The sequence below is a fragment of the Peromyscus maniculatus genome, chromosome 2, assembly GCF_049852395.1.
Source record: "Peromyscus maniculatus bairdii isolate BWxNUB_F1_BW_parent chromosome 2, HU_Pman_BW_mat_3.1, whole genome shotgun sequence".
In the NCBI taxonomy this organism is placed as follows: Eukaryota; Metazoa; Chordata; class Mammalia; order Rodentia; family Cricetidae; genus Peromyscus; species Peromyscus maniculatus.
Window position 1 is genome coordinate 154117126 of NC_134853.1, and position 20477 is coordinate 154137602.

Consider the following 20477-nt stretch of genomic DNA (forward strand, 5'->3'; position numbering starts at 1 on the left):
TGAGATCCAGGACAGGCACCAAAACTACACAGAGAAACCCTGTCTCAGAAAAAAAATGAAAATAATATCTAAAGCTTCAGTGGCTGTATGTAGCGGTGAGGGTGAACTTGTGTGGCCTCCTTGATTTCATCAGTAGTGTGAGCTCCTTGATTCTGTCAGTGCTGTGTGCTTGGAATCTGCGGTGGCACAGCATTTGGTACATGTCAGCTTCTGCCCCACAAGATCTCTCAACCTAGCCCACCATTAGCACAGAGCTGACCGTGGTGTGAAATGACCCCTGAAAATGCTGTATCTTATTTCAGGTGTTTAGAAGAATGCGAGGCTGAGGTTTTCCTCAAAGGGATTGAACATGCCCCAGAGCTTAGCTAACATGGACAGCATTCTCCTGAAAGATGAAGACCCTGGCAAACGGATCAAGCATGGCGACAAAGTACAGAAAGGTGCAGTGAATTTAAATCCCAGTATGCCCACTCTATGTAAGAGCACAGTCGGGAGGATTAGGAAACCCTGGGTGTTATCCACAAGGCCATCATCTGATAGTGTATCAGATGGATTGCCTTCGGCCCTGCTGACCAGAATGTAGATGGGGAGAAACTGTAAGCAGGGATGAATGAATGGGAAGGCGGCTGTCCCTTCAACAACAAAACGATAATGTGCTATTTCCCAATGTCCACTGCTGGGAGCCAAACCGGCGGTGCATGGGTCCTGCAGAGGATGTAAGGAGTCGATGGAGAAGGAAGTGAGCCAGGCCACAGTAGTCGGGAAAATCTTGAAGCCTGACTGACTAGCAGCCAGAGTGGTTTTTTTTTTTTTTTTTAATTTATACAGAATTTAGTTAGCAGGGATACATTCATGATGTTCCAAAACATAGATCATATCATTTTTGGTTTTGGACATGTGTTTCACTTCCTTTTGCTCATCTTTTAGTCATCATTAATAAACTATGACAGAACAGAATTATCATTTCCAATAATTTCCCCTCAAGTTTTGACATCATTAATAAACAGAGTTATCATTCTTACTCATTAACCCCATAACCCAGTTTTTGAGAATCTAGAGGCATATGACAGTCTGTGCTTAGGCTGGTTGCTTTGGTTTGCTTTAAGGACACTAGACCAAAACAAAATCCTCAACCACCCTGGGCATTTTGCCATGTCTCAAGCAGTGTGTTATTAACTCTTAGTGGTCAGAGTGCCCAGGAAAAATCCTCAGGCTAAGCTGCTGCAATTATTATTTAAATTTAAATTTAAAAATTATTTAAATACAATCAATGTTTATATTTATAAACATATAGAATTTGTCTATATGTCTAATCCTGGCATTCTGTTGTTCCTTGGTTATATGACATTATAGTAGCTCTGCATGAGCTAACTTCTAAGAGAGGGAGGTCCTAACATCTCATACTTTTATCACCTTTCTACTCCATACTTTACTTATCAATATGTCTCTTTGTAGGGCAGAGTTGTATGCCACATAATTGTCTGAGTGTACAGTGGGAAGAGGCTTGTAATCTGAACTGCGTACAATTCCTCTAGCCTACCTAATCTTGTTGACCTTTTTAATTTTACTTTGTTTTGAATATCTTGTTCCTGTGTAAGTACAGGGACAGATGTTTCAAGAATGTCCCATAGCCTCATGAAGAGACCTCTGCCGGGCGGTGGTGGCGCACGCCTTTAATCCCAGCACTCGGGAGGCAGAGCCAGGCGGATCTCTGTGAGTTCGAGGCCAGCCTGGGCTACCAAGTGAGCTCCAGGAAAGGCGCAAAGCTACACAGAGAAACCCTGTCTCGAAAAACCAAAAGAAAAAGAAAAAAAAAAAAAGAGACCTCTGGCTTCTTTATGTGTCACAACCTCCAAGGCGTAAGGAAGACCTTCAAGTAGATAAGGATATCTCCCTCAAGTGGGGACGGGGAATAGTATGTTCAGGACTTTGCTGGGTAAGCCTTAGAAGCAACATTCCTGGGAGAAGGCATAAATGATTCATAAGGAATTTTCCATCAACCTAATATCCTCAAATTGTACAAATATTAAAAGTGCCCCAAGTATGCAACAGGTGGAGATGAAAACCAAAGGTGGCATGGCAGCCATCATGTGGCTCAGCTCTGCTGGATCCTTGTCAAGCAGCTGTGCTGGCTTTATGACTTCTGCCATTCCATTCAGATATGGCTGTGCCATCCGGCAAGAGTCACATTCTTGGATTTAATTGTGTAACAGGTCTTGCTTGATTTCTGACAACTAAATGCTTACTGCAAGTTCTCATTCATTTCACTTTTTTTCTGGGTTTATAGTTGAAATATGTTCCTTGTAGGCAGCATCTAGTTGGGTCTTTCTTGTCCAGTCTGACAATTCCTGTCTTTTAACTGGAATGTGTAGACCACTTAGCGTTTAATGTGGTTAGGAATGTGTAAGTCTGATTTGTGACTTCCTTTCTGTCCTATCTGTTCATTCTTTATTGGTTCACTCTTTTCTATTGAATATTTTAATTTTTAAAGCATTTTATTTTATTTTGTATGTTTGGGGCCGTGTACCATGTGCATGCAGTGTTCGAAGAGGCCAGAAGAGGGTGTTGGATCCCCTGGAACTTTAAGTACAGATGGGTGTGAGCTGCCATGTGGGTGCTGGGAATTGACCCTGGGTCCTCCGGAAGAGCAGCTAATGCTCTGAACCTTGCAGCCATCTCTTCAGTCCCATTTTAATTTTTAGAAATCACACATTTATTTTGTGTGTGCCTGTGATGAGGCACATGGACAAGAGAGCAACTTCGGGAGTCGCTTCTCTCCTTCCACCATGGGCTTCTTGGGGACTGAACTCAGGCTTGGCACCAAGAACCCTCGCCCACTGAGCCATTATCTGGCCCTGTATTGAACTTTTGTTTTTAATCCAAAGAGGGCAGTTTTATTGGTGCTTAAAAGAAAAGCCCTGGAGCAGACAAGCAGTAAATCTCAGCAGCTGCCAGGAGGAGGACAGAGAAGAGCAGGAGAAAATGCCACACTGGCCGCATGTCACCAGGCCGCCACATGGCGCACATGTGTGTGCGTGTGCATGTGTGCGTGCATGCGTGTGCGTGTGCGTGTGTGCGTGTGTGTGTGTGTGTGTGTGTGTGGTGCTGTAGAGAAAGAGTAAGGAAGTCTAAACTACTAACATAAGTATACTTTTGTTCTGGCCAAAATCCACAAGAAAGAGATAGAAAAAGGAAAAGGAAAAGTGGTATCTTTCCGAGTCACAAAGGTGGGCAGACCCCCTGAACCTCATGGCCGCCTGTAAGGACTGCCTATATTGAGTTCTCTTTTGTTAGCTCACTAGGATAACTATTTGTCTGGTTGTTTATTTATTTTTTGAGACCGTGTCTCATATGTTCCAGGCTAGCCTTGAACTCAGTATCTAGCCAAGGGATGACCTTGGATTGCTAATCCTCCGGCCTCTAGTTCCCGAGTGTTGTGAGTACAGGTGTGTGCCATCACACCTGCTATTAAGTGGTGCTAGGGATGGAACCCAGGGCTTTGGCATGCCAGGGAAATACTCTACCAGCCGAGCTCCATCTGCAGCCTAGGATGACTCCTTACGGCGTTTACCTAGCGGTCACATGGAGCAAACACTAGCGGCGTGGCACTGATGCTGTCTTATTTTTGTTGCTTAGGTTTTACCGCTGCTGATGCTGTCTTATCTTTGTTGTTTAGGTTTTACCGCTGCATACCCAACCCAAGCCTCCATTCCTTATAAATACAGAATATCAATAATCCCGGAATCAGAAAAAAAGGGATTTAACAGCCAAGCCAGGAGATTCTATCACAAAAAGGTAAAGGACATGGCCTTCAAAATTCTTTGCTTGGATTTTAGCTGTTGTGTTTTTCTGTGAACAGCAGAGGGCAGGATCACCCAAGGAGCTGCCCATCCTCCAAGGAGGCACACTGTCCGTATGGTAAGAACCAGCCTGAAATTAATTCATGATTGATTGATGCATCGATCTGCTTATTTGCTGTGTTGGAGATTCACCCCAGGACTTTGCATATACTATGTGCTTGGAAAACATGATCAGGGGTCTTGCTATGTAGCCCAGGCTGACTTTGAACTGAGGGTCCTCCTTCCTTGGCCACCTGTGTGTTTGAATTGGAGGAATGTGCAACCACACCCTGTAGCAAAAATTATCTTTAATTTTAAAAGAATAAAAATACAAGATCTTCCAAAGCGTATGTACATGTAGTAGATGATAAAAACCACCCCACTCTGATCTATCTGAGGGAATGACATAATCCCCCAGCTAACACATGGGTAAACAAGTTTCTAATAAACTTATAGTTGTGTTTGTGATGAGCTCCCCCATTAAAAATTTCCTAAAACAACAACAAAAATAAAATAAAATTCATTTAGCAATGTCTTATTGTTACTACGGGGCCTGGTAAGATGATTTAGCAGGCAAAAGTGCCTGCCACCAAGCCTTGAGCCCTGAGCCCCATGGTGGACAGTAGCCAATCCTTTTTTTTTTTTTTTTTTTTTTTTTTCCAAGACATGGTTTCTCTGTGTAGTTTTGGTGCCTTTCCTGGAACTCACTCTGTAGCCCAGGCTGGCCTTGAACTCATAGAGATCTGCCTGCCTCTGCCTCCCGAGTGCTGGGATTAAAGGTATGCGCCACCACTGCCTGGCGCCACTTCTTTTAAAACTTGTCCTCTGATCTCCACCTGTATGCCATGGTATGTGCACACACATGAGTAAATAAATAAATGCAATTTAAAAATAATGCTCTACTTGGCTTTCTCTATCCATCCCCTTTTCTCTAGATCTCCAAGTCTGGGAAGTTCTGGCTGTTTCCTGGCCAACCTTCAACTTATTTCTGGGGTCTGACCTTCTCCTCTCCTACCAGCAGGGGGCTGTAGCAACTCACAGGCATCCCCATAGAGGCTTCACCTCTTCACATCCCTCCTCCTTTTAAGTAGGACCCTGAGAGTAGCATGCCTTTGGAGAAGTGGCCATCCCAGTCATCTTCTGCTGCATTCTGCAGGTGACTGTCATCCTCCCACCTTCCCTAGATGGCAGAGAAGGGGTGGGAGGACCCCGGTTCTGAACACAGGTGAGGTATGCCATCGACCCCCGCCCCAGAGCCCTCACCCCAAGGACTCTTCCTTTGTGAGCTGGAATGCGGAACTAGAGGGTGGATTAAGTTCTTTTAACCTCTGAATTACCTCAGGATGCTATGAAGCCTGCAATAAGTAATATAGCACACACATATTTTAGAATCAGTCCCTGGTAGCTTTGCTCAGGATGATAAATATTTGCTCAGGCGTTTTTCCTTTTTCTCTAGTTTCTCTGTATTTTAGCTGTCAGCCTCTTCCCCACTTAGCTAGGTGGGTTCCCGTGGATCTGCTTTAATGATAGTTTGTTAGCTCTCCATGTCCAGGGTGTTTGCAGCTTAGCTTCCAATAAAAAGAATAGTAGCTGTCACTGACCAATCCCTAATATGTGTTAAAGCATTTTTAGATCGTATCACTTCTCTCCAGAACAATGCGAAAAGGAAGGGTTTAGTGTCTTCATTGAACATAAGAGGAAACCGAGGCTTAGGGAGGCCAAGTGACCCACCCTCGGTCACACAACCAGGGTTTGCCACATAAGAGGCTTTAAATAAATATTTGCTGAATCAACGTTGAAAGAATTAGGACCTCAACCCAGGCGCAGCTCAATCCAAAGCCTCTCGCTCTTTCCACACGGGCCACGCCTGCCTTTGTGGTCTTCGAGGCTGTAAAGTTGGTTGATGAAAGTCAGCATAGCATGCTTCTGGAACAGCCTTGGCAAAACAGACGGATCTCCAGGGAGGGCAATAAATGCTCCTCGCCGGGGCTCCATCCCACGTGGCAAGCTCTGAAGACTGATCCAGGAGCTCAAAGTACCGTGTGAAATCCTATCATGTCTCCTGCCCAGGGAGCTGGCGTGGCCACCAGCCAGAACGGCAGCCACATAGATACAGGCAGAGACCACTCGGAATTGTCCAAGGTGGTTGTATCCATTTGATGCAAAAGCTTTCATCTGAGCCTTTGAGAGCTTTTTTTTTTTTTTTTTTCTTCAAAAGCCTGGGTCTCTACAGACCCAGCCCTCTGTGTTCTCTGTCCCTAGCTAGCAGCCTTGAGAGTGGTCACTTGTCCTTTTGGGCATCAGTTTCCTCATCTGAAACATAAAGGTTGGGGTTGTGTAATTCCTGGGGAGTTATATAATCCCCGTGTCCTAAGCACGGAGAATCCACTCCTTCCATGCTCCGTGCCTGACATTCTCATTTTTCCCGGGGGAAATGAGCGTGGAGAAGTAATGCGCTTGCGCGGCATCACCCAGTAATTTGGTGAGACAATGCAAGTTAACAACAGATTCGAAACCTCCCCAGCCTCGCCACCCTTCTTAAGACAGGAGGCGCACACACCCTGTGCTGAGCCCACACCCGGTCATCTGCTCACCTTGGAGCTGTGACCCACTTAGCCTGGCTTTACCACGGTGCCCTCAGAGGCAGGCACTCATCTTTACTGTAGCTGAGCCTCGGGGCCAGTTTATATTCCTTACAAGACTCCCACCTCCGTGGTGCCAGTGAGATGGCTCAGGGGTCAAGGTATCCCCTGGCAAACTTAATGATCTGAGTTGGGTCTCTGGGATCCCTGTGGAAGGACAGAAGTGACTTCCTCAGGTTGTCCTCTGGGTCTCTACTCTCATGTGCTGGTATGTGCGCACCCTTGCACACACACTTTCTCTTTTAAAGTAAAGGAATCTCACCACAGGGGGTGTGAGGGTCCTGCACACACTTGTGTCTAAATTGGCACTTTGGATTGCTAGGAATAAACTTCATGATTATTTAGAAACGTGCAGCTACCTTTACGTTCCCGAGGAGACGTGCCTCTAGGTGACAAAGCCCTCCCTGTCCAGCAGCCCCTTGGACATTTTCTTCCCTCTCTCCCAACTTCAGCTCCATCTCTCCCATTTTCCCAAGCTATGTAGCTGTAAGGGCAACACCTGGTGTCTCTGCATCTGTTTCCTCCTCTTAAAAATCAGAGTGGCACACTAGATTAGCTTCTCCTGGGAGTGACGATTGCATGCCACCCACCTGCTGCCTTCCATTTGAATGAATACATGTGGGCAGGACAGGGACTCTGTCTTCTAAGTGGGCATCATTTAAGCTGCATGATGAAGGGGCTGGAGAGATGGCTCAGTGGTCTGGAGTATTTGTGGCTCTTGTAGAAGACCTGCGTTCAATTCCCAGCACCCATTTGGTGGCTCTTAAAATGCATAACGAAATGGAGTGTGCTGGCCCATTCCAGCACCCGGGAGGCTAAGGCAGGAGAATCAGCAGTTCACGGTCACCCTTGGTTGTATAGTGAGTTAAAGTTCAGCCTGGCGTAGAGAAAGCCAGCTCAAAACCAAACTAGTTAGCTATCTAACTAACTTGGTAGTTCTGTACAGGGTCTGACCGGGAGATCTACCCTCCCAAACAGTTGGGACCAGAGTTTAAATGGTTATGAAACCATGCAAGGTTATGTTTACGGATTAACTCAGATAGAACTTATGACGCCAAGTGCGTAGGATGCCATGCCTGGCTCTAGGCTCTGCAGCAGGACCTCCCGCATAAGCCTGGGCCCAGGAGCTGAATGCTGGCTCCCTCATGACCTCTTCAGGCACATCCCAAGGTTAGGTGGATAGGCATCATGTCCTACTTCTAGAATCTGCAGAGACTGCCCATCCAATGAGCTCTCCAAGTGTCTCTCAGCCAAGTGTCACCCAAGCTGTGTGTTGGGTACAAGGAGGGCACACATCTGCCAAGCGTTGCTTTCTCAGTCCCTTGCCCACAAGGTGGTCCTGGCTCTGAGGGGGCTGTGGTGGGCAATGACTTCTATTCTGTTTACTTGGAAGTGTCTCATCTAAGAGACCATGGGGGTGGTTGTCCACACCTGGTTTTTTATCCTGCCCACCCTGAGGGTCCTGCCTTACCTCCAGCAGTCTCACAAGGACCCTCTGAATCTGGGTTCTCTGCACCTTTGGGGGTCCTCTGGATGTTATGGAATCCAGCTCCTCCTCCACTGTAGCCTTGGGTGATTTCTCCAGGGTAAATATTCCTACATGGCCGATCCCAATGACCAATGACCAATGTCGGGATTTTAACGGTTCCCATCACAGGCCAGCTCCAGCATGCAGCAGCCCAAGAGATTCTCTTTGGACCTTTATCAAGAGCAGATTTTGTCCCCACAGGCTAAACAGAGACAGCCCTGTTCCCATGTGCCTTGGACTCTAGCCATTTTGCAGTTTGACCCAGTTGATGGATGTCCAGTAAAGTTGTCAGATTTAGCAAAGGAAAATGTAGATGCTTGGATAAATTAGAATTGCAGATAGGTAATTATCTTAGCATAAGTATGTCCCAAATACTTCATGGGCTACGCTTAAGCAAAAACAGCTATTTACTGTTTGTGATTCTAATTTACCTGGGCAGGTTGAGAGGAAGCCGTGGGTGTGGGCAGAGGTGTGCTAGAGATGATGTGTCCTCCCTGCCCACTGTTCATACCTGCAAGAGTCGCATAGCAGAGGCTGGAGAGCTGGCTTAGGAGTTAGAGCACTGGCTGCTCTTGCAGAGGACCCAGGTTCAATTCCCAGCACCCACATGGCAGCTCAACTGTCTGTAACTCCAGTTCCAGGGGATCCAATGCCCTCCTCTGGCCTCCACGGGCACCAGGCACACTCATACATGCAGGCGAGACACTCATATACATCATCATAATTAGTCACACGTGACACTGTGATTCCTGCGCAGCTGTCCCTAGTGACAGGGACCCTGGGATCTCACTAGGATCCCAGCACCTTGAGGCCCAGTGAGGTTAAAGTTACTCAAGATCAGGTAGCTGACCAGCGCAGAGGACAGACTTCCCAATTCATGACCTTGGGGAAGGGTTTTTCTTTCATCCCGTACAGTCTCGTCTGAGAGGCCGTTGGTGTCCGTGGTTCCTGACTCTGACTTCCGCTGGTTAGGCAACATTAGGTCGTGTTTCTTTTGACCCCATCCTCTCAGTTTCCCAATGAAGAGTCATTGAGACAGCGAGCCATTGTGAAGAGTCAGTGTGTGCTGGGTACAGTGGGCGAACAGCAGTCCGGGAAACTGACTGACGGGCCCCTGTGGTCCTTCTGACTCTTGGCCTGGAAGGCTGTGGCCTCTGTTTGTTCTCTCTCTCTCTCTCTCTCTCTCTCTCTCTCTCTCTCTCTCTCTCTCTCTCTCTCTCTCTCTCTCTCTCTCTCTCTCACACACACACACACACACACACACACACATTCAGTCCCAAGATCCTGCTAACCTATGCCTCTGTTCTTTATAACAAACTTCAATCACTCTGTGCCCACTCTCCAGATTGGAAAGTTCTGGAAGGCACTGATGGTGCCTCAAGCTCTCCACCTAGATAAGGCAGCAGGGACAATAGAGGTAGGTTGTATCTGTGACTGAGTGGAGCTAACCAACTCTGGAATCTGGGTCCAAGGACTCAAGTCTGGGGTTCACTGCTTACTGGCTGTGGCCCCACATGCCCAGCTTCCATTTCCTTAGGTGGCTTTGGTGACGCACCCACTTCCAAGGGCACTCACCATGTCACCATGTGCTCAGCATTTGGACTTTGGACAAATTCATCTGCATGTGCCTCGTTTGTGAAATGGGGACAGTAATCCCTTCCTCATTGGGTGATGGCGAAAATGAGATTAGCTTTAAGAGGCTCCCAGCACCAGGCAGGACCCGGGAAGCTGTCCCAACAGTGAAGCGTCTCCTCATTTCATGCCACTTGCTCCTCCAGCTTTTCTCAACACTGGTGTCCCCTTAGTAACTAGCACCAGAAATGAGCTAGAAGCTTCTGGAAGCCCAGGTAGCTTCAGCAGCAGAGCTAGCTCTGAACACGGCTTCTGCTGGCTGCTCCCTGGCACCCCAGTCTCAAGTTGCCCTCGGGCCCCATGGGCTCACCTTATTTTGTCTCCAAGTTCAAGATGGCCTCATTTGGAATGAAGGTTGTTTTTGTTTCATTTTGCTTTATAAACAGAAACACTCCCCAATTTCCCTTCTCAGAGGCCTCAGAAGGAAGCTGAGTCAGGTGGGTGTGGTTACCATAAAATCGGTCACCCTCCCTCCCTCTTTACCTCAGGCTTGGCTGACCCGGTCCACGGAGGCTGACATGCACACCGGCACATTTCCCTAATGACACGAGAAACAAAACCTCCCCAAAACAGTGTTCCTTTAGAACCCAGGCTGGGGGCTTAGTGGAAAGAGCGGGGCTTTGGGAGACCCGACCTGGATTAGAATTCCTGCCCCTCCCTCGGTAACTGAGATGGCGATTGGGCAAGTCAGAGAAATGGTGGCGTGAAGCTGTCACCCCTGAAAATGATGGAGCCTGCCCTGTAGGATTAGAGGAAGGCTTAGTGTTAATGGATGGAAAGCTGGCGGAAAAGCGGGTTGGAGTTACCATGCCCAATGACGCTGCATTCTTGTCCTTTTCAGGACGACATCCCAGGCCCTGGGTTCTACAACGTCATCCACCAGTCTCCAGTGTTCAACAATGTCTCTCTTTCCAAGAGAGGAACCTGCACATTTCCCTCCACGGTGAGAGCCCTTGGGTGTCACCCACACAGTCAGTCCCTCTGTTCACTGCATAATGACACAGTGGAGAGCTGGTCCTTTCTCTCCAAAGGTCCCTGTTCTGATTAAGACAGCAGCCACTTCCTGTGAATTCGCAAAGATGGATCTGAGCCCGTGTCTTTAGGCCAGTTGTCTCCACGGATGCGTGTGGACGAGGTGGGGGAAGAGCCAGGGCTTGGTTGCCTTCCTGAGGCTTTTAGCTATGCCAGGGAAACTGCTGTGTCTGGGCCCCAAATAATTTTTTTGTTTTGTTTTGTTTTTCAAGACAGGATTTCTCTGTGTAGTTTTGGTGCCTATCCTGGATCTCACTCTGCAGACCAGGCTGGCCTCGAACTCACAGAGATCTGCCTGGCTCTGCCTCCCGAGTGCTGGGATTAAAGATGTATGCCACCACCATCCAGCTCCAAAATGATTTTTTTTTTTTTCGAGACAGGGTTTCTCTGTGTAGCTTTGCGCCTTTCCTGGAGCTCACTTGGTAGCCCAGGCTGGCCTCGAACTCACAGAGATCCGCCTGCCTCTGCCTCCCGAGTGCTGGGATTAAAGGCGTGCGCCACCAACACCCAGCCCAAAATGATTTTTAACACTTGCTTCATATAACTGGGTTGTTCAAATCATTGGGAAGTTGGATGGACCAAAAAGAAAGAAAGAAAGAAAGAAACTAGGGGTGCTGTTTGAGGGCATGCAGGGTAGGAGGTGCTTCGGCCAAAGCTGATGGCCTGAGATGGATTGCTGGGACCCACATGGGAGAAGAGAGCTGACCTCTGATCTCCACGCTCGTATCCTGCCTGGCATGTGCATCCTGCCCCATACTAGAGAGAGAGAGAGAGAGACAGAGAGGCAGAGACAGAGACAGAGACAGAGACAGAGAGACAGAGAGAGAACGCACTGGGCCTGAAATACAGGAATCTTCGTGTTATCACTTGTGACTTTATCTTTGCTGAGACTCCTTGCCGTCCAATACACAAATGAAGCACCAGTGAGCCTGAGCAGATGTGGGTGAAGACAGTGTTCTTCTGTTTCTGGGTTGGTGTGTGTGTGCTGAGGATGGCACCCACGGCTGTCACCACTGAGCTATGGCCTCAGCCTTAAGGGACTCAGGCGAGGGAGCGAGCCAAACAGAGCAGGGCTGCCTAAGGTGAGAAGCAGGCGGAGCAGAGCCAGAATCTGCCATCAATAGAACACATGCACCTGCTTGTCCCTGTAAAGGTCATGACGGTCTCTTGCATAGACACAGCCGATGTCTGACATGGGGCCTGGCTTTCTATTACCCTCACACAGTGGGACCAGTTAGGGCCCGCCCAATGCAGCCACCTCTTGTTGGGAGTCGGGCTGGCAGGGTGGAATATTCAGGAACAAACTGACTTAGGAGTGAAAGTTCACAGTCTCTGAGCCCTCAGCGAAGTCACGGGGTAGACAGGAGGAAGACCCCAAAGCAACCGTCACAGAAGCGCCTAGTCACAGGCACATGCCGCAGCACCGGCCTCGGCACCGAGACCTCATCCTGACTCAGCTGTGGAGCCTGGATGTGACCTCAAGCACGTCACCCTTCTGTGTCCCAGTTCCTCGGAGACTCCCTGGAGGCTCTGGGCTAACTGCAGTGAGCAAGACTTTGAAAGTGCAGAACAGTGTAAACAGGCCATGATCTCGCACTGTCGCCCGCCTGAGTCACCCTTCAGACTGCCCAAAGCGCCTAGGTTCTCTCTGGGGACTTCTTTGCCAGACAGTGCACTAACATTCCTCCTTGGTGCCAAGAAAGGGCTGGATTGGAGATGCAGTGAGGACCCTGCCAGTCTTCTCTGGCGGTGACTTTCAAATGGTTCGGCTATCCATCCAGAGAAGGCCTGAACTGTAGAGTCCAACCAGGCCTTTTACTTCTTTAAAAAAAAAAAAAAAAAGCCCCAGAAGAAGGAGACGTGGGTCTGCTCCACCCTTGGTGCGAGACTTCAGCTTTATATTTGTTGTTTTAAAGAAAAGGTGGGTTTTAGCCGGGCGGTGGTGGTGCACGCCTTTAACCCCAGCACTCGGGAGGCAGAGCCAGGCGGATCTCTGTGAGTTCGAGGCCAGCCTGGGCTACCAAGTGAGCTCCAGGAAAGGCGCAAAGCTACGCAGAGAAACCCTGTCTCGAAAAAAAAAGAAAAGAAAAGGTGGGTTTTAAATTACTTGTCTAGGAATGAGTGCAGGTGCCTGCACTGGCCAGCAGAGGGTGCCAGGTCCCCAGGAACTGGAGTTATAGGCTGGTCTAAGTTCCTTGATGTAGGCGCTGAGAATCAAATCCAGGTCCTCTGCTGAAATGCTAGAATGTCTGAGCCATCTCTCCAGCCCCAGCTTTATTTTTTTAAATACTTGCGTTTCTTTGTTCTTGGGAAGGGGGCCTTAAGTGGTTTGTAATACCTGGACTGTAGGTCCCACATAGTCTCCAGTTTCTGTCCAAACTAGATGAGGGACAGAGGGCCTTTTCCCCACTTCTGCGTTCCAAGACTCGAGGAAATTCAAGTCTCCCCTCTCAGAGGAAGATCACAAGGGCCCAGAGGAGTGTGATTGGGGTGAGGCTGCCAAAAATGTCCGTGGGCCTATAAATTCTACACACTTCCTGATGGCTGTCAGGGCGACACCCAACCCTTTGAGAAGGCTTGGTCTCTCCAAGTTTAAATGGTATAAAGCACCTCATTAAGGCACTCCAAGTTTTGTTCTAGAGTCTTCGACAACTCTGACCAAGAAGCTAAATGAGACGACGTGGGATTGGGGGTTGGGGGTGGGGAGATGGAGGCACAGGGGTGGGGGGGACGACGGGAGGAGGGATGATGGGGACACTTTGGTGGTCTTTCTGGCTTGCACAGTGGCAGGGTGGTTCTGGAGGAGTCAGTATGTGTGTGTGTGTGGGGGGGGGGGGGGCTTGCCAAGGGCTGGTGCGGGGCCTGACTGGAGACCACAGGCCTGGCAGGTAAGTGCAGGGTACACAGCTGGGCACTGAGTGCTGCAGACACTAATCCTGTTATGACGCCTCAGGGAACTTGGCACCATGGGACTTTTTTTTAGAACGCTCCCCTCCCCACCCCACCCTGCCCCCCCAACCCCCCAACATAAAAGCAATGTCTCTGAAGGCAAAAAAGATACCAGGGTAAAAACGTTTGCTGCTCCTCCAGGGCCATGCATCCTGACCTGTTTCTCTTTGGAGTGCATTTCTGATCCGGGTCATCGGATGGAGGCAGCCGGCCTCCAACACCGTTTTATTAGCAGAGTGGAGTTTTTTCTTCTCTGAAATGGTCATAATGTCTGCTGCTTAAAGTTGTACAAACCAAAGACAACAACAAATGGGAGACAGGTGGCTGGAAGTGAAGGCTGCTGTCAGGGGTGTAGTCCTTGCTGTGGGAGACACTGAAGAGCCTTACAGCTAGAGCTGGGATTTGAACCCGGGTTAGAATCCAGATGAGGATGACCCTGCTTCTGGTGAAAGCCACACCTCCATGCCACCGTTGAGAGTCACGCCCACCCAGCCCTGGAGGAGGGGGTAGAGGGAAGTAAAGGTCGCTCCCGGCTTCCCCCACTTCCTGGGTGCCTGGGTGGTGTTGACCTCTGTTGAGTGGAGAAAACCCAGGGTAGTGTTCCCAAGCTTTTCACCGTTGAATTATGGGAAGCTCTTGTTTCATCAGATTCTAATACTGGCCAGGCTGTCATAGGGTAAGGAGATGTTATCATTGAGTTTCTGTGACTTTTGCCCCCATTCATGTGGCAAACACTGATTGTGTTTGTTTTTGAACTGAAAATAGTTTATCATGGTCTCTGGAAGGGACGGGAATTGGTTCTGTTGAAACTCAAGTGTTATAGGGTTTTTATGAATGAGGGGATTTGTTGTTCTTGGTGGGTTTTGTTTGTTTGTTTGGGTTTTTTTTTTTTTTTTTTTGGAGACAGTGTCTCACTGTGCAGACCAGGCTGGCTTCAAACTCACTGTCTTCCCATCTCTGCCCCCCAAATTCTGGACCACAGGGGTGTGCCACTGCGCCCGGCGTGAAAACAGTGATTTGGTAGGAATGGGGGGCATGAAGAGCTGTCCCTGCATAGCCCTGCCCCTTTAAGCTGCAGCAGCTCCCTGTAGATACCGCTGGGGCCAGTCTAACCCTCCTATCCCAGGAGTCACCCCGCAGCTGCTGAGGCAGGTGGAAGTGGCCAGGAGCAGGGTGCAGTGAGAAGGCATTGCTGGGAAAGTCACTCTCTCCAGGTCCCAAACAGATGACGAATACTTTAAATTAGTTTACAGAAGTTGGAATGGGTCTGAACTTGCATTTCCCAAGAGCGAGCCCTCAAAGCCCAGGTCCAATTACCACTGTTGCTTGCTACAGTCTTGCCTCTTAGGGAAAAAAAAAAATGCTTGTAAGCTGGGCATGGTGGCCAGTGCCCAGCCTGCCAGCACTGGGGAGGCCGAAGCAGGAGGAACATTGCAAGTCCGAGGCCAGCCTGAGTCACACAGTGCGCTTCAGGCCAGCTTGGGCTACACAGTGAGACTCTGTGGCAACAAATAAACAACCAGGCAAACAAGCAAGCGATCAAACAGCCATGGACTTGGGGCAGGGTCCTTTCCTTTTGGCCTGTCCTCACAGCCCCGGGGTCACATGATGATGCTGATTCTTTCCCTCCTTCCTCAGTGTGCCCGGCTGGGCAACATCATTTCTAAATATCCTGCTGCCAATGCCTACACCATCCCCTCAGAGTTGGTTTCCAAGAAGGACTTCAGCAATTCCTGTTCCAGCATGTTCCAGCTGCCAAGCTTCATGAAAGTGGTCAAATCGGAAACCCCCGCCCCAAACCAGTACCACGTAAGGACACCGCCTGCCCTTGTCCAGGGCCTGTGCTGAGAGGGTGTGTGGACAGAGTTCAGGGGAGAGCATTTTAACCCAGAGGGTCAGCCGGTGGGCGTGTGAGCAAGCTGGGGGAGGGGAGGGGTGACCGAGGCGAAGGCGAGAACCTGAAGGTTGGGCAACGGTAGAGGGCGGCAGGGAGCCGCAGGGAGCCACTCGCCTCCCTCGCAGAGCCCGGCAGGGTTTTCCTCCTCTGTCCTAACAGATGCACACTCACCATCCCAGCTGCTGACACGATCCATGCACTTTTTAGAATTTGATCAGGAAAACCCAGTTTCTTCCTATATCTGAAAATGGTCAGGGTTTTTGTTTTTGTTTTTGTTTTTGTTTTCAGACAGGATCTCACTATGTAACTCTATCGTGGAACTTGCTATGTAGCCAAGGCTTTGGAACTTGCTATGTAGTCAAGGCTAGCCTTGAACTCACAGAGATCCACCTCTCTGCCCCCTCAGTTCTGGGATTAAAGGTGTCTGGAATCATTTGTGTGTGTGTGTGTGTGTGTGTGTGTGTGTGTGTGTGTGTGTGTGTGTTAGCAGTAGTGCTCTGAGCAGAAAGGAATGGGTGGGAAAGGGTGCCTGTAGGAAGCTGTAGTTGGACTTTCTTTGGATTACCAGCTCCCAAATAGTGACTTGGAGACTTCTTACTAAGTATGAAAGCTTGATCTTAGCTTAGGCTTGTTCCCAACTAGCTCTTATAACTTAAATTAACCTGTTTATATTAATCTACATTCTGTCACATAGTTCGTTACCTCTGCTCAGTGCTGTGCACCCCACTTCCTCCGTGTCTGGCTGGTGAACACCACTCTTTTCTTCCCAGAGTTCCTATCTCCGGAATCCCACCTATCCTCTCTTGCTTAGCTATTGGACATTTAGCTCTTTATTAAACCAATCAGAAGGTGCCTAGGCAGGTGAGGTTAAACAGACACATCTTCATAGTGTACAGAAAGATTATCCCATGACAGGAAGCTTTAGCTCAGATCTCCACTCTGCCATGCTCTGTGCCTGGCCCATGCTCCGCCATCCTTTCCAGGGCTTTGGTTGTTGATCTGTATTGTGGGGGGAGATGTGTTCATCTTCCAGACTTGATGAAGACACTCATGGGGAGAATCTAGGTTGAGGAATGAGTGCAGCATGGTCTGCAGTGATCCAGGGAAGGGGGTGGGCCATCTTTGGTGGGTCATGGGCTCTGTGGAGCCACCACTATAAAATGAGAGCGGTGACATCTGCTTTAGGGGTGATGTAAAAGCCAGGGAGAGCATAAACCCATGTGAGCACCCTGAAATCCAGGATGTGACCCCCAATCCCACATAGAAGATGTGAGCCACAAAGGGCTACATTTCGAAGGACGTTGGTCTCAGATACCTCATTCTCAAGTTCCTCTTTTGAAACATGATTTATAAGTCATATTTATTTGTCTACAGAGCTCCTGCCCGCCCTGTAAGACTGGGCCAGTGGACTGTAATGTGCTCAGAGCAGGGGTGGGTGGTGCCTGCTGGGTCGGCACTGGGCAGTAGTAACTTAGTGGGGACAGCTGCATCATTAGAGATATTTAGTAGCAGCATATAGAACTAAAAAGGAATGGGCGAAATTAATTTTTGTAACATATCTTGTAATTATATATATATATATTAACTTTTGCAATATATTTTAATATATCCCAGTAGATCCAAAATGTCATTGTTTTGACATCAATCACATATTGACATAAGATTATTTAATGAGATATTTCAGGAGGACCCTTGTCTCATTTGAAATTTTTTTAGTTTGATGTGTATTTGCTATTTACGCCTGTCTTAATTTTGGATCAGTCACGCTTCCAGGGCTGATTGTGGCTACTGTATTGGCCATGCTGTTCTAGAATGTTTCCCTGGAATAACTGGACCCTGACGATGATGATGATGTGTTGATTATAGCAGAGGTGTGCCTTGCACAGGCTGAATCAGCTGGTCTATGAATCATGTGGTCCTTGCACTAATTTCCAGTAGAGTACCAGACATTTTATTTCATGGATTACCTGATTCCAGTTCATAGTAGAGGATGCTAAGATGTGTGTGTGTGTGTGTGTGTGTGTGTGTGTGTGTGTGTGTGTGTGTGTGTGTTATAAGATTATTAACAAGGTATTTCAGGAGGACCCTTGTCTCCTTGGAAGTTTATGGAGTTTGACGTGTATTTGATATTTACAGCCTGTCTTAATTTTGGATCAGTCAGTCATGTTTCCAGGGTTGATTGTGGCTATCTCAGCATATCACTGAAGACCCCAGGGGAAAGTCTGAACTTTGTTCTCTGTGCCCTGGGAAGCCCCTGAGGGAGTCTGGGAAGGGTGGTAATAACCTGAGGAGGTTTCTAGAACACCTCTTCCAGACTGCAGTGTGGTTCCAGAGAGGAGACTGTTAGGCTTGCAGGAGAAAGGAAATGTACGGTCCGAGAATGATCTGGTCTGCACAGGTGCAAGGCCCTGGCTACCTGGGAGACAGGCATAGCTCTGGTCCTCTGAGCACCCCTCCGTGGCCTCCTTGGTTGCAGTGGAAGGTTGATAAAGCTTGAGCTTTGCCTGGATGCTTCCAGTCCTCTGTATGCATCCGAGGCAGCTGGCTTCACCCTTGCACTGACCCATGGAGCCCTGGACACAGCAACATGTGTTAAATGTTAAATGTTAAATGTTCGTCATCAAATGAGTGACCTCTGGAACCATACAGCCATGAAGCTGCAAATGACCAAGGTCCAGACCAGAAGTTTTTTCTTTAAGCCAACACATGCATGGTATGTGTGTGTGTGTGTGTGTGTGTGTGCATGCACCTATGTGTGTGCACCTGTGTTTACGTGTTAAGGCATCAGGTGTCTTCTTCTATTGCTGTCTACCTTTTCTATTATTTATATCTATCTATCTGTCTATCTATCTATCTATCTATCTATCTATCGAAAAGGTCCTCCCCTGCTTGCTGGCCAGTGAGCCTCAGGGACCCTTCTGTCTCCGCCTCCCCAGATGTGTGCCACTGTTCCTGACTTTTTATGCCGAGTGCTAGAGGTGTGAACTTGGGTTTATATGTTTATTCAGCAATTCTTTTAATGGCTAAGCCATTCCCCCACCCAGATAGAGTGCATGGATTTTGTTCATGACTGTTTCAATGTAACTGAACATAACATATGTATATTTTGAATAATATGCAATTAAGCCCTGGAGAAATCCAGCATACAGAGTAGAATTTCTATGTAATTCTACTTCCCCTTTTTTAAAGTTCATTTTTAAAATTATGTGTATATGTGTGTAGGGTGTGTGTGTACCTTAGTGCAGGTGCCCCTGCAGGCCAGAGGCATCAATCCCTTGGAGCTGGAGTTATAGGCAGTAAGTAATGGGCTTCTTGGTGTGGGTGCTGGGTACCGAACTCTGGTTCTCTGCAAGAGCAGTATGTGCTCTTAACCGCTGAAGTATCTCTCCCGTCCCGTGCCAATTCCCATATAATGTGGGTTCCCAAGGCAAATGCCTCCAAGAGCCAGGTGCAGTTCCTTCAGGGTCTTCACATTCACACACACTCCTCTGTCTGTTTTGGAGTCACCCTGCATGGGTCTAGGTGTATTTCTCCGCTTAGCTACACCTGGAGTTCCTCTCCACGGAGCTTCAGTAACTCAGCTTTGTTCTGTTGTTACCCTGCTGAGTATTTTCTTAGGCTAATGACGAAATCTTCCTGTGGACTCACAGGCGTACAAAAATGCCCTGTTTTCCACAGGTTTTCTGTCTGGGTAAGAACAAAGCCAGGGAACTGTTTTGTCTGCAGGAGGCTTTTCCCCAACCAGGAGAACAATGGCGGCGGCGGCATCAGGCAAGGAGCCCAAAGGCCATAATCCAGTTAGCCATGCTGTGCCCTGAGCAACTTGCCTGGCCCAGGTCCGGCTTCTCCTTTGGAGTCCTTTGCTGTGGGGGTTGTTATTATCTTCCCTCTGGGCCTGGTCCTCTCCTGTCCAGTAATTAGCCTGCCCATCTGGCCTTTGTGCAGGAGGTCTCCGCACGGAACCTGCCATCAGGACCCTGGGAAAAGAAAGCTACATTCCTCCACCTCTGTGAGCACAAAATCAAAATGCCACCTGCATTTCTCAAGAAACTTTTTTTTTTTTTTTTTTTTCCCAAACAAAGAAGTATCAGGGAGAATCAAGCCATCCCAGCCCCCAGCGAATAGTTTCACTCATTCAGCAAACATTCCCAGCACTCTTGGGCACAATTTTATTGCTCTTGTTATCTACAACTACAGGAGACTGACTGCAAATAGGCACTTCAAATATTTGTGATTCGTGCATAACAGAAGAGTGATCTCAGGCCCCCTGAGGCCCCCCCCCATCATTTTTAGAGTTCTGAACACATGGGACGCTCTCACATGTCTAGTGCGTGGATCAGCCAAAATTCTTAACTTCTGGTCTGTCCAGAAAAGCAGAGCGAAGAGAGTGATTGCAGACCTGATCATAATCTTGAGCGATAGGACTCGGTGCACCCCACATGCCCTGTTTAGAGAGCACTGTTTGCACAGAGAAGAATGCAGCCAGGGACCAGGTTGGGAGGCATGGGGACTTGTTCGGGAAAGGATGAAAACGTCAGCAAAAGAAATACAAGCCAACTGTGACAGCACCGCACCACACGGCACACTCGGTAAAAATACCTCCCGACGGGCAGCGGGTGCAGCCGGCCCGTGGTGCCCAAGACCCTAGCTAGGACAGAGAAGAAACAAAGGAACAAAAACCCCCAACTTTCTCTAGATGGTTTGTGATGTCCCCCCTGCCCACAACGATGCTCTGAAACACGCAGAGTGGGGGTCATCAGATGAATTTTACAGAGAGAGAGAACTCAGGCTCAGGGAGATTAAACCACACGAGCAGGGCAGTGTAGCCGTAGGCAGGCGGCGGAAGAGGCTCTTCAGGTTTCTCTCCAGCCATTCTCTTCTGGCTTCACCTTGGTGTGCATGCATGCGTGTATTCATGCATGTGTGAGTGTCACAGACCACTTGAGCTAAGTAGATGA

At 48.5% G+C, this 20477-nt stretch overlaps 1 protein-coding gene across 5 annotated transcripts in view; it reads left to right on the forward strand.

The window, feature by feature from the left end:
- Stpg1 (sperm tail PG-rich repeat containing 1) overlaps positions 1–20477 on the forward strand; it is a 45041-nt gene that overhangs the window by 10638 nt on the left and 13926 nt on the right. For 3 of the 5 annotated variants that reach the window (XM_042272087.2, XM_006975672.4, XM_076565392.1), the window contains exons 2-5: positions 303–440; positions 3677–3795; positions 10483–10584; positions 15261–15431. In XM_042272087.2, the coding sequence (XP_042128021.2) occupies positions 350–440; positions 3677–3795; positions 10483–10584; positions 15261–15431 (483 nt within the window). In that variant the 5' untranslated portion in view covers positions 303–349. The remainder of the gene's footprint in view (positions 1–302; positions 441–3676; positions 3796–10482; positions 10585–15260; positions 15432–20477) is intronic. The other 2 variants (XM_076565394.1, XM_076565393.1) reach the window with 1 other exon arrangement.